Here is a 14,402-nt window from a genome sequence, read left to right as displayed (position 1 = left end):
ATTTTGCAAAGAAAGTTCTTTCTTCACAGTTTAGTTTCAGTCCCTTACATTGCTCTAGAGCTCTTTTAATCTCATCTTTAATTGACAGCTATTCCTATTTCATTTAATTATATGTGAGTATTGTTCATCAGAAGTTATGGTAAATTTATGTCATGGTTATTTTTTACATTTCAGTCGCCCTTATACAAACAAAGTTATTACTCTATGGTACCGACCTCCAGAACTATTACTGGGAGAAGAGCGGTATACACCAGCCATTGATGTTTGGAGTTGTGGGTAAGGCTCTCTTAAGTTTTTGTTTTTTAAGATTGATTTATTTATTTGTGTTTCAAGTTACAGAGAGAGTGTGAGAGACATCTGCTGGTTCATTCTACAAATGGCTGCAACAGCCAGAGCTGTACCAATCCAAAGCCAGGAGCCAGGAGCTCCATCTGGGTCACCCACAGGGCAGGGGCCCAGGCACTTGGGCAATTCTCCGCAGCTTTTCCAGACCCATTAGCAGGTAGCTGGATCGGAAGTGGAGCAGCCAGGACTCAGACTGGCGCCAGTAGGGGATGCTGGCACCGCAGATGGCAGCTTGACCCATTAAACCACAGTGCCAGCCCCAACTTTTCCTTTTGTTGACTTGTACTCTGTTTTTTGCTGCATTGGCCTTTTGTGGTTCTTCTTAAGTTCAAAAGAAAGGAAATCAACATTTGGTCAGATGTCAGAGAAATCAGTTGACTGTCTCTAAATAACATACTTTATTTTCTTTAACATTTCCTCAATTTTTTAAAAATTCAAATTGGGAACCAAGTAAGAAATTCAGATAAGATCCACGGCTTTAGTTATACATCTCCCTTTCACCTCTCTTGGTTTTGTTTTCTTACAGTTTCCTTACAAGAAACTAGGTCATTTGTCCTACAGTTTTCTCATATTTTGCATTTTTCTGATTGCATCTGTGTGGTGTTTTTTTTTTTTTTTAAGCATGATTCTTTATCTCTTTCATTTTCTGTAAATCTCATGCAGATTCAGTGCTGATTCCCAACCAACCCTGAAACTACTTTACAGATGGTTTTGAGTACTTCTAAAACAGGTTATATAATCAGTGATACATAAAAGTTTGGAATAGGGAACAGTGGGTGCCTGCTGCCCATAGTACAGGCAATAAATGAGTGCATTATCTGTGAAGAATTTAAGAAAATAAAAGAATTCAGTGCAGATTAGTTATTTTTTTTATTATGGGTGTACTTGGGCAGTTCTAAATAATGTCTGAAAAAATATTCATTCCTATCAACAGATTTACACACATCATTTTTTGAGCTGTTATTAGTTGATGATTATTGCCCACACTTGTTAATTCCTTTGTGGTTGTTTCATGATGTTCACATTCTAGTCATGTCATTCCTTACTGAAGTATTTATATAATGATAAGTTACCTATTTAGCTAACTGTAGTTATAAATCATATAGAAAAGGTACGATAAATATTTTTTCATTCTATTTACCAGTTTTCAAAATAATGAATTGTTTTCCTAGAGAAATGACCAATGAAAAGGTTTTTTTTTGTTTGCTTTTTAGTTTCATTGTGAACTCATAGATTTAAACATGTTTAATGTGCTATACTCCATTGTGGTTATTATCTTATTTCTGTTCAACTGTATAGCACTTGACTAGTTGGAGCTTAGTCAGATTATTTCCTGGGTCCTTATTTTATTTATTTTTTAAAGATTTATTTATTTATTTGAAAGGCAGGGTTATAGAGAGGCAGAAGCAAAGAGAGAGAGAGAGATCTTTCATCCGCTGGTTCACTCCCCAAATGGCCGCAATGGCCAGAGCTGGTCCCATCTGAAGCCAGGAGCTAGGAGCTTCTTCCAGGTTTCCCATGCAGGTGCAGGGGCCCAAGGACTTGGTCCATCTTCCATTGCTTTCCCAGGTCATAGCAGAGAGCTGGATTGGAAGTGGAGCAGCTGGGACTTGAACCAGTGCCCATATGGGATGCCGGCACTGCAGGTGACGGCTTTACCCACTATGCCACGGTGCCGGCCCCTCCTGGGTCCTTTTAATACGCCATGGAAGTTGGGCCCATGCTATGGTGCAGCGGGTTAACACCCCGGCTTGAGCACCAGCATCCCATATGGGCTCTGGTTCGAGACCCGGCTGCTCCACTTCCAATCCAGCTCTCTGCTATGGCCTGGGAAAGCAGTAGAAGATGGCCCAAGTCCTTGGGCCCCTGCACCCATGTGGGAGACCTGGAAGAAACTCCTGGTTCCTGGCTTTGGATCAGCGTAGCTCCAGCCGTTGGGCCAGTTGGGGAGTAAACCATCGGATGGAACACCTCTCTCTCTCTCCCTCTCTCTCTCTCTCTCTCTCTCTCTCCTCTCTCCTCTCTCCTCTCTCTCCCCTCCTCTCTCTCCTCTCTTTGTGTAACTCTGACTTTCAAATAAATAAATAAATCTTTAAAAAAAAATACACCACAGTAGTCTTTGAAAGCCTTTCCTGTATTCTAATTCTAGGCTTATCCTGTGTTTCCTGCCCCAGACCTGTAACAATCAACCATTTCTCTAGAGTCTTAGTTCGTTTTAGTGGAAAACCATATAGCGGTCACAATTTGCATGTTAGGGGCATGGATGTTATAAATAGACCCTATTTGGCCGTGCCATGACTCACTTGGTTAATCCTCCGCCATATGGGATGCCGGGTTCTAGTCCCGGTTGCTCCTCTTCCAGTCCAGCTCTCTGCTGTGGCCCGGGAAGGCAGTGGAGGATGGCCCAAGTGCTTGGGCCCCTGCACCCGCATGGGAGACCAGGAAAAAGCACCTGGCTCCTGGCTTCGGACCGGCGCAGCACCGGCCGTAACGGCCATTTGGAGAGTGAACCAACGGAAGGAAAACCTTTCTCTCTGTTTCTCTCTCTCACTGTCTATAACTCTACCTGTCAAATAAATAAATAATAAATAAATAAATAAATAAACAAACCCTGTTGGATAATTGTTTCTTCTGTTGTATGATTTATGCCTATACACACTCTCCTTGACCTTATACTTTAGTATATGAGTATACTTCTCAGTAGAGCAAATCACCTTTCCCCATTTTTTCTCTTCCTCTATTAATGTCAGTTTTTAAGAGGAGCACTATAGTTTTACTTTAAATTTTAACAGGGTAATGGAGAAAGCATAATTTCTGCAGTAGCCTACCCAGATGAAATGAAGCTTTAGTTAAATTTTACTGACTCAAGCTGAGTGTGTTTATGTTCTGGACTATTTGCTTTGACAGTATTAGCATTTAAATTGTCACAACTAGGCTCTAAAGTTAACGCCCCATTGAGATGCATGGCGAAAGTTCATAGCTCTGTTGGTACTATTATTTGAGTCTGTGCAACCTGCCACCTCAATGCAGTAGCAAAGTGTTGATTACATAATGAAGCTATCTTCTCTACAGAAGAATTAGAAACTGAAATGAAAGAAAATTAGAAAAACACATTGAAAATTAAAACTATAGAAAATTAAGCCTTTTTAAAAAAAAAAAAAGATTTGTTTATTTGAAAGGCAGAGAGAGAGAGAGATCTTCTGTCTGTTGGTTCACTCTCCAAATGGATGCAATGGTCAGGACTGGGCCAGACTGTAGTCAGGAACTTCTTCCAGGTCTTAGGTGGGGCAGTAGCCTGAGTACTTGGGCCATCTTCAGCTGCTTTCCTAGGCACATTAGCAGGGAACTGGATTGGACGTGGAGCAGCCAGGATTTGATCCGGTGCCCCTATGGGATGCCAGCCCTGTAGGCAGCAGCTTAACGAGCTACCCCACAGCCACAGCTCTCACCCCTCTTTTTGTTTTATAAATTACCTTTTAAAACATTTATTTGAGAAGCAGATAGAGAAACCACATGCTCTCATGTTCTGTTTCACTTTTGAAAAGTCTACAGTTGTAGGGGCAGGGCTGATCTGAAACTGGAGCTAGAATGTAATCTAGGACTCCCCATGGAAAACCCAATCACTTGAGCCATCACTGCTACTTCCCAGGGTCCACATTAGCAGGAAGCTGGAGTCTGGAGCCAAAGCTGGGTCTTGAACTCAGGTAACGTTGATATGGAATGCTGGTATCTTACTTAACAGCTAGGCAAAATGCCTGACCCATGGTAGTTTCTCTGAGGATAGATATTTTTATAGGATGTTCTTTACAGAGAATTGGTAGGGCAGTACAGTATGCAAATCAGAGGAGAAACCAGAACGACCAGTACAAAAAATTATACCCGAAATTTGAAAACCTGTTTTTTGTGGGGATATTTTTTCTGCCTCTTATTTTACCAAGTGTGACAACACTGTGTTTGGAATTTGATTTGGCAGTTAATGTTGAAAACAATTAAATTTTACTTTTGCTTTTCATTTGTAAGGTTTGAGAGACTATTGTAAGGAAAAGCCTTCCTGCGATGCCCGCATCCCAGATCAGAGTGCCAGTTTGGTTTGAGTCATGCCTGCTTTGCTTCTGATGCAGCTCCCTGCTAGTTGCCTTAGAAAGCAGTGAAAAATGGCCCAAATGGCGCTTATACAGGAGACCCGGATGGAGTACTGGGCTCCTGGCTTCAGCCTGGCCCAGCTCGGGCCCCTGCAGCCATTTGGGGAATTAACCCAGCAGATGAAGGATCTCTCCCTCTGTAACTCTGCCTTTCAAATGAATAAATCAATCTTTAAAAAAAAAAAAAAAAAAAGACATAAAAGCCTTTTTAGACACACTTTCAGTAGACTCCAGGGATTTCTCTTCTGACCTCTCAATTTTACTATTTCTAGATGCATCCTTGGAGAACTGTTCACAAAGAAGCCCATCTTTCAAGCTAATCTGGAACTGGCTCAGCTAGAACTGATCAGGTACAGCTCTGCTTGTGTTTTAAGTGTCCAGGTGTGATAGGTAATCTCATTCTCATTGTCTAACACTTCATTCATCACACTAAATGATTTCATGGTACTTATATACATTTAAGTTTCTCTTTATTCAGTTATGTTCAGCTTCTCTTTTGTCATGTGCTATATATGTGTATGTATTTCACTTAATTTTCAGCCCTTGCCTTCCATATTTTTTATTAGTTTTTCATCAAAAAAGCATGCCATTTACAGGATAGTTTTTTTTAATCATTAGAGTAGATTATAACTAGATTTATTCCACCAATATTTATTGAGCCTATTATGCAACAGATTACTTTTTCTGTTAGACTTTAGGATTTAAAGATAATTAAGATAGTCCCTGCCTTCAAAGAGCAGAGTTTAGTAAGGTATACAGCATGTAAATAAAGCCTTATAAAATAGAACCTATAATAAAAGATTTGGAGAAGGCCATGTGTTGAGATAGAATTTGGATTGGCTTTTTTTCATCAATAAAATTAAAAGGTGAAATATAATAAACATGTAGACATTTTAAAAAGGTAATATGTAATTTATTATTTGTTATGAAATACACTCCTAATTATCTATAAACCTTTTCAATTTTGTGCTCTCTTCTCCCAGTTTCCCCTGTAAGGAAACCACAGGACCAGCTCAGCCCTTTGAAATTAATAAGAACTAAACACAACAAAATCGCTAATGAAAATTTGCATGAGGGATTAAAAACATGTTTTACGAAACTAAAAATGTAGACCATTTTGGATTAGTATGCTAGTATTTTCTCTTTGCTATCTTGTAACCAAGATCTTGTAAGTTCTGTTCTATCTCTTATATCCTTAGAGCAGTAAGGTCATATTTTACCTTTCTGCTTGTCTTCTAACTTAATATTAAGAAAGATTTCCCAGACTGTAGGAGGTAATAATTTCTGTTTCTAAAATCTCTATAATTCATGATGATGACTCATTCATCTGTTTATTCTTGCTGTTTGCTTTGTTTTCAGCCGACTCTGTGGTAGCCCTTGTCCAGCTGTGTGGCCTGATGTTATCAAACTGCCCTACTTCAATACCATGAAACCGAAGAAGCAATATAGAAGGCGTCTACGAGAAGAATTCTCTTTGTGAGTTGTGCAAAAATATACATCTTGTTTCTATGGCTGGCTGGTGTGGGAACTTTACCTTTTTCTGGAATGGAGAATTGGTATTGTCCCAATTTATTATATGATAGTATACCATAGAAGAAATTTAGTTTTTGAACAGTATATTAGTTTTTATCATAGCCCTTTCATAAATTTTCTTCCCTGAAGGTTTTAGATGATAGAATATCATTTTATTTTAAACACTATATAAGTTTTCTCCATATTTCCTTGGATCTTCCCAAGGAAAAAAGAAAATGGAACACTGATTCATTATTTTTGCCTATATTATAGCATTTCTTATGTCCCGTGTGGGAGCAGATCTGATTGCTTCCAACTTCAAATTCCCTTTCCTTGGTTTTGCATAGAGCTAAGAATTCAGAGACCTTTTGACACAAGTTACAAGTTTATTAACTATGGAGTCTTTGTGAACTTGTCTGTTCTCTATTCCTTTCCATAGCATTCCTTCAGCAGCACTTGATTTATTGGACCACATGCTGACACTAGATCCTAGCAAGCGATGCACAGCTGAACAGACCCTACAGAGTGACTTCCTTAAAGATGTCGAGCTCAGCAAAATGGCTCCTCCAGAGTAAGTGCTGATGGCTGTGTGCAGTATCACTAAGTTTACCCCTGGGTCTCAGGAGATGAGAAATAATAGTTTTTTTTTAAAGAACTGCAAATAGCAATTAAGTCTCAAATAGAGAGATTTCCTTTATTTTTTGGTGATAAGGAGATTTATTTCTTTGTGGTTTTTTGTTGTTGTTGTTGTTGTTGTTTTGTTTTGTTTTGCTTTTTAAATGAGGAATAGTTTTAGCTAGGATCTTTGCTCTAATTTGACTCAAGCCATCTTCTTTGGTCTGTGGATCCCTATCACTTTGCCCTGTACAGTAACCTCTTTCAAAGTATTCCTTGGAGTCTCAGCTGCTTCCTCTTAATATGCCTGGGAAAGCGCCAGATGCTGGCCGAAGTTCTTGGGCCCCTGCCCCCAGATGGGAGTCCCAGATTGAGTTCCTCACTTCTGGCTTCTGCTTGGCCCAGGCCTGGCTGTTGTTGCTATCTCGGAAATGAACTAGCAGATGGAAGCTATCTCTTTCTCTCTCTCTCTTTCTCTCTTTCTTCACTCTTCCTGTCAAATAAATAAATAAATCTTTAAATTAAAAAAATATATATATTGCTTGGGGCCAGCATTGTGGCACAGCTGGGTTAAGGCTCTGCTTGTGGCACTGTCATACTATATTGGACTGCCAGTTTGAGTTCCCACTGATCTGCTCCTAACCTGACTTCCTGCATAATTGTGTGCCTGAGAGGGCAGCAGATCATGGACCAAGTGTTTGGGCCTTGCCACCTATGTGGGAGACCTGGATGGAGTTCTTGGCTCTTGGTTTTGTCCTGGCCCAGCCCTGACTCTTTTGTCCAATTGAGGAGTGAGTTAGCAGATGAAAGATATCTCTCTCTCTCTGAATCTGTCTCTTCCTTGCTCTCTCTATGTTGCACTGCCTTTCATAGACATAAATAATTTTTTTAAAAGATTTATTTTATTTATTTGAAAGAGTTATAGAGAGGGGTAGAGACAGAGAGAGGTCTTTCATCCGCTGATTCACTCTCCAGATGGCCACAACAGCCAGAACTGAGCTGATCCTAAGTCAGGAGCCACGAGCTTCTTCCAGGTCTCCCACTTGGGTGCAGGGGCCCAAGGACTTTGGCCATCTTCTACTGCTTTCCCAGGCCATAACAGAGAGCTGGTTCGGAAGAAGAGCAGCCGGGTCTTGAACCGGCATCCATTATGGGATGCTGGTGCTTCAGGCCAGGGCTTTAACCTGCTGCACAACAGCACCGGTCCCTTTATTTTTTTATTTTTTTAAGTATTCCTTATGATTTTTGTTCTTCCCCATTCCATCTGCTTGAATCACCTTTTTCTGTGATGACCATGTATATCTCATACTTGCAATGGCATTCCTAGTCTTAAACAATTATTTATTCTCAAAGAGAAGTGAGAGACAGAGAAAGAGAGATCTTACATCTACTTGTTCACTCCCCAAATGCTGCCAACAGACAGGACTGGGCCAGTCAGAACTCAATCCAGTGCTCCCACATGAGTAGCAAGAACCCAAGGATTTTGAGCCATCATCTGATACCTCACAGAATACACATTAGCAGGAAACTGGATTAGAAGTGGAGGAACCAGGCACTCTGTTACCTGGCATCTTAACCATTGTGCCAAATGCCTCTCCAGGTTACTGATTTTTTTTTTTTTTTTGGTTATTGAATTTTGATGTAAAAATATGGTCTTTGAATATGTCTTTTATCAGATTCATATCAACTTCCTGTATTCCATAGGATCTCCAAAGGTTCTACACTCAAATCCCACATGAGATACAGAAAGTATTATCTTTGCATTTATTGCTCATAATGTTCTAGCTTTCATTTCAGATTTTTGGAGAGCATTTTCTTACCTTAATAAAGACTAGGGCCAGCTTTGTGGTGCAGCAGGTAAAGCCAGCATTTACAACACCAACATCCCATACTGGGGTGCACTTTGAGTCCCAGCTACTGCACTTCCAATCCAGCTTTATGCTAATACACCATGGAAGGCAACAGAAGATGGCCTAAGCATTTGGGCCCCTGATATAGGAGACCAGGATGGAGTTCCTGGTTCCTGGCTTTTGCCTGACCCACACCTGACTTTTGCAGACATTTAAAGATTTATTCATTATTTATTTTGAAAGTTGAAATTACATAGAGGGAGAGACAGTGATCTTCTGTCTACTTGCTGGTTCACTCCCCAGGTGGTCAAAACAGCCAGGAGCTTCATCTGGATCTCTCACTTGGGTGACAGGGGCCCAAATACTTGGGCCGTGGTCTTCTGCTTTTTCCATGTCATTAACAGGGAGCTGCATTGGAAGTGGAGCAGCTGGAACGTGAACTAGCACCTATACAGGATGCCAGCATCATAGGCATAAGCTTTGCCTGTTACACCACAATGCTGACCCCAGCATTGCACTAGAATTTTGATAAACTGAATGTGACTTGAAACACTTTAACTTAAAAAACAAAACAAAACAAAACAAAAAAAACCTCTATAATAGGAGTTGCACAGAGGTAACTTAATCATGATACAGAAAGATACTTCAAAAACTTCAAAAACTGCATTCTCTTAATTACTTTTTTTTTAAAGATTTATTTATTTGAAAGGCAGAGTTACAAAGAGGCGGGGGGTGGGGGTCTTCCATCCATTGGTTCACTCCCCAGATGGCTGCAATAGCCGGAGCTGCACCGAACCAAAGCCAGGAGCCAGGAGCTTCTTCCAGGTCTCCCATGCAAGTGCAGGGGCCTAAGGACTTGGGCCATCTTCTACTGCTTTCCCAGGCCATAGCAGAGAACTAGATCAAAAGTGGAGCAGCTGGGACTCGAACCGGTGCTCATATGGGATGCTGGCACTGAAGGCAATGGCTTTACCCTCTATGCTACAGTGCTGGCCCCTAATTCCATTTTTTTTAAGTGAATTTTTTAAGTGGACAGTGAGAGAGAAAGAGAAAGGTCTTCCTTTTGCCGTTGGTTCACCCTCCAATGGCTGCCGCGCCCGGCGCACTGCGGCCGGCGCACCGCATCTATCTGAAGGCAGGAGCCAGGTGCTTCTCCTGGTCTCCCATGGGGTGCAGGGCCCAAGCACTTGGGCCATCCTCCACTGCACTCCCGGGCCACAGCAGAGAGCTGGCCTGGAAGAGGGGCAACCGGGATAAAATCCAACGCCCCGACCGGGACTAGAACCCGGTGTGCCGGTGCCACTAGGCGGAGGATTAGCCTATTGAGCCGTGGTGCCGGCCTTAAGTGAACTTTTTGAAGTACCCTCACATGTTTCCAAGATTTAAATCACCACCTTTCCTAGACTTTGTAGACGTTAACAAGTCAATATCTCTGTCGTCCTATTTATTCCCGACTGAAGCTTGACCAGTGGAGTTCTTTATTCTTGGTATACCTAGGAAGAACAATATTTGGAATATGAGCGTTTATACAGCAAATATGCCCCTAATAATTAGCAAGATCCTCATTTCTCATTGTGTAAATCTTTTGGACTTTCTCAGACTACTTTCTGCCATGATTTCCTTTTATACTGCTGCTATCTACTTAGTAACTTTCCTGGATATTTTTATGTCTTCCAACTCTTTCCATTCTCGACATCTTTGCTTTCCCATTTTAATCTCTTGCCCATCCATCTACTCAGTGCATTCCCCTTTGTTTTCTTTTTCCAGCCTCCCCCACTGGCAGGATTGCCATGAGCTATGGAGTAAAAAGCGACGACGGCAGCGACAAAGTGGTATTGTGGTGGAAGAGCCACCTCCATCCAAAACCTCTCGAAAAGAAACTACCTCAGGGACAAGTGCTGAGCCTGTGAAGAACAGCAGCCCAGCACTACCTCAGCCTGCTCCTAGCAAGGTGGAGCCTGGGGCTGGGGATGCAATAGGTCAGTGCTGGAATGGGGTCTTTGTGCCTTTAATAAGCACATTTTGGCAGGTTTTGAAGGTTAAGTGCAAGGAGTGTGTGTGTATCTCTTTGTCTTTTAGTTTTTGTCCAGTAGAGTATTATGGAAAACGTTGATGTTCTCATTATGAACAGAAAGAGATAGTCCAGATTTTGTATTTATTGTCCAGAAGGGCAGTCCTTTTAAATTTTCCTTTCCTGGATAAGAAACTCTGTGTCTCAGATGTGTGGCCTAAATCAGTGAATTAGGTAAGCAAAATTTAATTTAAAGTTAGTTATCATGGCTTTCCAACATACATAATTTGGAGTTCTGTTTATGTTAGATTTGATAAGATCTTAGGATATAATCATGTTAAATCACAATTGCTAGATGTGTTAGTTCTCTGGACTGTTATTTGTTCTAAATATTTATAAAGCTAAAGCCATGTCCTAACTGTTGTAACAAAATAGTCCTGTTGCACCACCGATTTTTCTACTACATATGCTCTTCTGGTTCACTTTCCCTTCCCTGCTTACCTATAGCATTGATTCTGGACATTGGACTCATCCAGGAAGCTTTACAAATAAGTACCTTGTAACAGTTGCTGGATCTCTAGGGATGGGACTTGAGACATCTGAATTTTAAAATCTCTCCTAATAATTTTTATGTATAGTAAGGGTTGAAAATCACTGACATTGAAGAATACAGATAAAATGAAACAACTTTTACACACAATGCAGAGATGTTTTTAAGTCCCTGTATTTTTAAGCAAAAGTGTAAAGAATAACAAATTGTGTCATGTGTGTCATGACTTTTTTTTTTTTTTTTTTTTTTTTTTTTTTTTTTTGAGAGACAGAGACAGACAAACAGAGAGCTCCCATCCACTGACTTACCCCCCAGGTGTCTGCCATGGCTCAGATTGGGCCAGTCCAGAGTCGGGAGCCAGGAACGCAATCCAAGTCTCCCACCTGGGTGACAGGGACCCAACCACTTGAGCCATCAGCTGCTGCCTCCCAGGGTGTATACCAGCAGGAAGTTGGAATTGGGAGAGGAGCTGGGACTCAAACCCAAGCACTCCAACATGGGATGTGGGCATCCCAAGCAGTGTCTTAACTGCTATTCCAAACACCTGCCCCTGTCGGGACAATTTGAGGCATGAAAAACGAGACATTCAAAATGAACCATCATTTTTTGGATATTATAAGTTGCTTTTACCAGTTGAAGAAGGCAAAGGGCCCTTGCCCTGCCTCGTCCGCTTATGTTGGTTCCACTGTCTATCCACAGGCCTTGGTGACATCACACAGCAGCTAAATCAAAGTGAATTGGCAGTGTTATTGAACCTGCTGCAGAGCCAAACCGACCTGAGCATCCCTCAGATGGCACAGCTGCTTAACATCCACTCCAACCCAGAGATACAGCAGCAGCTGGAAGCTCTGAACCAATCCATCAGTGCCCTGACGGAAGCCAGTTCCCAGCAGCAGGACTCAGAGCCCATAGCCCCAGAGGAGTCTTTAAAGGAGGCACCCCCTGCCCCAGTGGTCCTGCCTTCAGCAGAACAGACAACCCCTGAAGCTTCAAGCACACCAGCTGACATGCAGAATATGTTGGCAGTTCTCTTGAGTCAGCTGATGAAAACCCAGGAGCCAGCAGGCAACCTGGAGGAAAACAACAGTGACAAGAACAGTGGGCCACAGGGACCCCGAAGAACTCCCACAATGCCACAGGAGGAGGCAGCAGGTAAACAGACCGGTCATGAATCTCATTGAGCTCAGGTGCTGTCTGTTGATCCTCTTAAAAATTTCTTTAACATTTTCTTTTTCACATCAATGGCCTCAGTATCAGTTTTCTGTAACCTAGTCTACAGGAGAACTTAACACCAAGTGATGTATTTCTTGCCTGGCTTCTTTTATTTAAGTCTCAAAGCTTCTCAAAGCACTTTTCATATACTGATTGCTTTTCCATTTGCTAGGTAAGTAAAGCCCCTGTTTTCTAATCAAAAAAACCACAATCATAGCTAGCGATACATTTTGAGCCACTGTGTGTGTGGTGGCCAGCTAGTCCTACAACTTGAAAACCTGACTTCAAAACAAACCATTATCACATTGTATTTCTTTACCTGTAGTGGAGTGGATGCTGACTGCCAGAATCTTACGGAAGATACAGTCAAGAAAACCCTAATAAAATACTATTTTAATTTCCTGAAGAATAATTTGGGAATATTTTTAAGTAGGTGATTAGCACCACACATTTCTTTTAAAAAAATAATAGTATATAAAAACAATTCCTCCTGGAAGAGACAGTTGAACGAAACCCCAATTAGGAAGTAAGCATTACATAAAGAGAAAAGGAATCAGAAAAAGGGGAATGTTATACCTGACCTCATAATCACAGCATACAATTTATCAGAGGGAAAAGAAGCTTAAATTCTCAATCAATTTTGATTCATAATCTGTTTGTAAAATTTTTATTTATCTGAAAATGTTTTCAACTTCTGAGAAATTTTCACTGTCCATGAAGACCCCATGAATTGGGGAATAAGAAGAAGCACGAGGGCTGAAGAGATACTAACCTTCAACTGTAGGGTCCGACACTCACATTTCATAAAGGATGGCGCCAAAAGTATATGCCTTCTTTTCACTGGTATAAGGTCAAATACATAAGCTATTTTTTCTATATAAAGCTTTTGAAAACTGGAAAATAACATAAAGAAAGTTAACTCTTTACACTTAGAAAAACTGCAGTCCAGGGAATAATCTGCCTGTGGTCCTACATGCTGGTTATTGGCAGAGAGACCAGAACAAGAACTCATGTACTCTTGTTTCTTAATTCACTTTGGTATTCTGTCATGATGATTCTAATTATTTTTTAAGTTACTCTGGGACATAGAGTAACAGAAGAAGCTAACTTGAATTAAAGTAGGCCTTTTTGTCTCATTTCTCCAGACTCTGACCCCCTGGCCCTCCTGCCCCAAATTCATCTCTAATCAAAAATTTGGAAGAAGTACGTTAAAATAAATAGCATAGTGACTGAAAGAAATTCACCCAATAATTAAGCCAACAAACTATCAGCCAAATGGTGAAATTGAGCTAAAACTAAAGCCCGACCTGTGACCAGAAGTTTTCACAATAGAGTGTAATGGTGCCATACCTGATTATTGTAGTCACCCTTAGATTATCCAGCTGGTATCTTCCCTGTTCTTATTTCTCCCTTGCTGCCTCTTACTTGGCCATGTCACTGTTCATTAGCACTTCCACCAGAGGGCAGACTGTATAAACCAGAGAAAGTGACAACCTCTCTCTTTGGCTATTGTTTAATTATTCTGTACTTGTTGGGAATGGGTGCTGGTTGAAATCTAATAAATCAAATGAAGTTTTAAAGTTATTTTTACAATTTATTAATCCCTCCATTAGACTGCTAGGGATTGGGCAACATAGCTGCATATTTTTTAGTTTATTTATGAGAGAGAGAGAGAGAGACACAGACAGACATCCCATTTACCAGTTCGCTCCTCAAATACCCACAACAGGTAGGACTGTGTCAGGTTGAAGCCAGGAACTGGAAATTTAACCTGAGTCAGTTTCCTGAGCTGTTACTGCTACATCTCAGGATCTGTAGCTAGGAGCCAGAGCTGGGTATTGAACCCAAATACTCTGACATGGGACTCAGGCATCTTAACTGATGTCTCAGCTGAGGTAGGCTGAATGTCTACCCCAACACTTTCAATCTTTATATAATTTGTATTTCATAGTTTATATCTAATTCCTTTAAGAAGTTTTGTAACTTTACCTTAATAAGGTAATTTTCAGTCTATCTGCTTTACTACTTTGGATTAGAATTTTCATTTTATACTTTGAGCCCAAGATTTAGCCCTAATTAGACTATTGACATTAAAGGCAGAGTTGTTTAAATATGAAATCAAAATAGCTGGGAGAATATAAATTTAGATTGGACCACTTTTGCAG

General features: G+C 40.8%; 1 protein-coding gene across 17 annotated transcripts in view; it reads left to right on the top strand.

Annotated features, from left to right (window-relative positions):
- Window positions 1–14,402, top strand: part of CDK12 (cyclin dependent kinase 12) — a 79,941-nt gene that overhangs the window by 42,441 nt on the left and 23,098 nt on the right. For all 17 annotated transcript variants that reach the window (XR_016224155.1, XR_016224156.1, XR_016224154.1 and 14 more), the window contains exons 8-13: window positions 175–276; window positions 4,760–4,837; window positions 5,847–5,963; window positions 6,439–6,570; window positions 10,232–10,443; window positions 11,725–12,177. Coding sequence is in view for 4 of the 17 variants with exons in the window: in XM_002719338.5 (XP_002719384.3) it covers window positions 175–276; window positions 4,760–4,837; window positions 5,847–5,963; window positions 6,439–6,570; window positions 10,232–10,443; window positions 11,725–12,177 (1,094 nt within the window). In the remaining 13 variants the exon portion in view is untranslated. The remainder of the gene's footprint in view (window positions 1–174; window positions 277–4,759; window positions 4,838–5,846; window positions 5,964–6,438; window positions 6,571–10,231; window positions 10,444–11,724; window positions 12,178–14,402) is intronic.

This window comes from Oryctolagus cuniculus, chromosome 17, assembly GCF_051225735.1.
Source record: "Oryctolagus cuniculus isolate XC-2025 breed Fujian yellow rabbit chromosome 17, ASM5122573v1, whole genome shotgun sequence".
NCBI classification, from domain to species: Eukaryota; Metazoa; Chordata; class Mammalia; order Lagomorpha; family Leporidae; genus Oryctolagus; species Oryctolagus cuniculus.
Note: the sequence above shows the minus strand (reverse complement) of the source record. Positions and strands in the feature narration are given on the sequence as shown.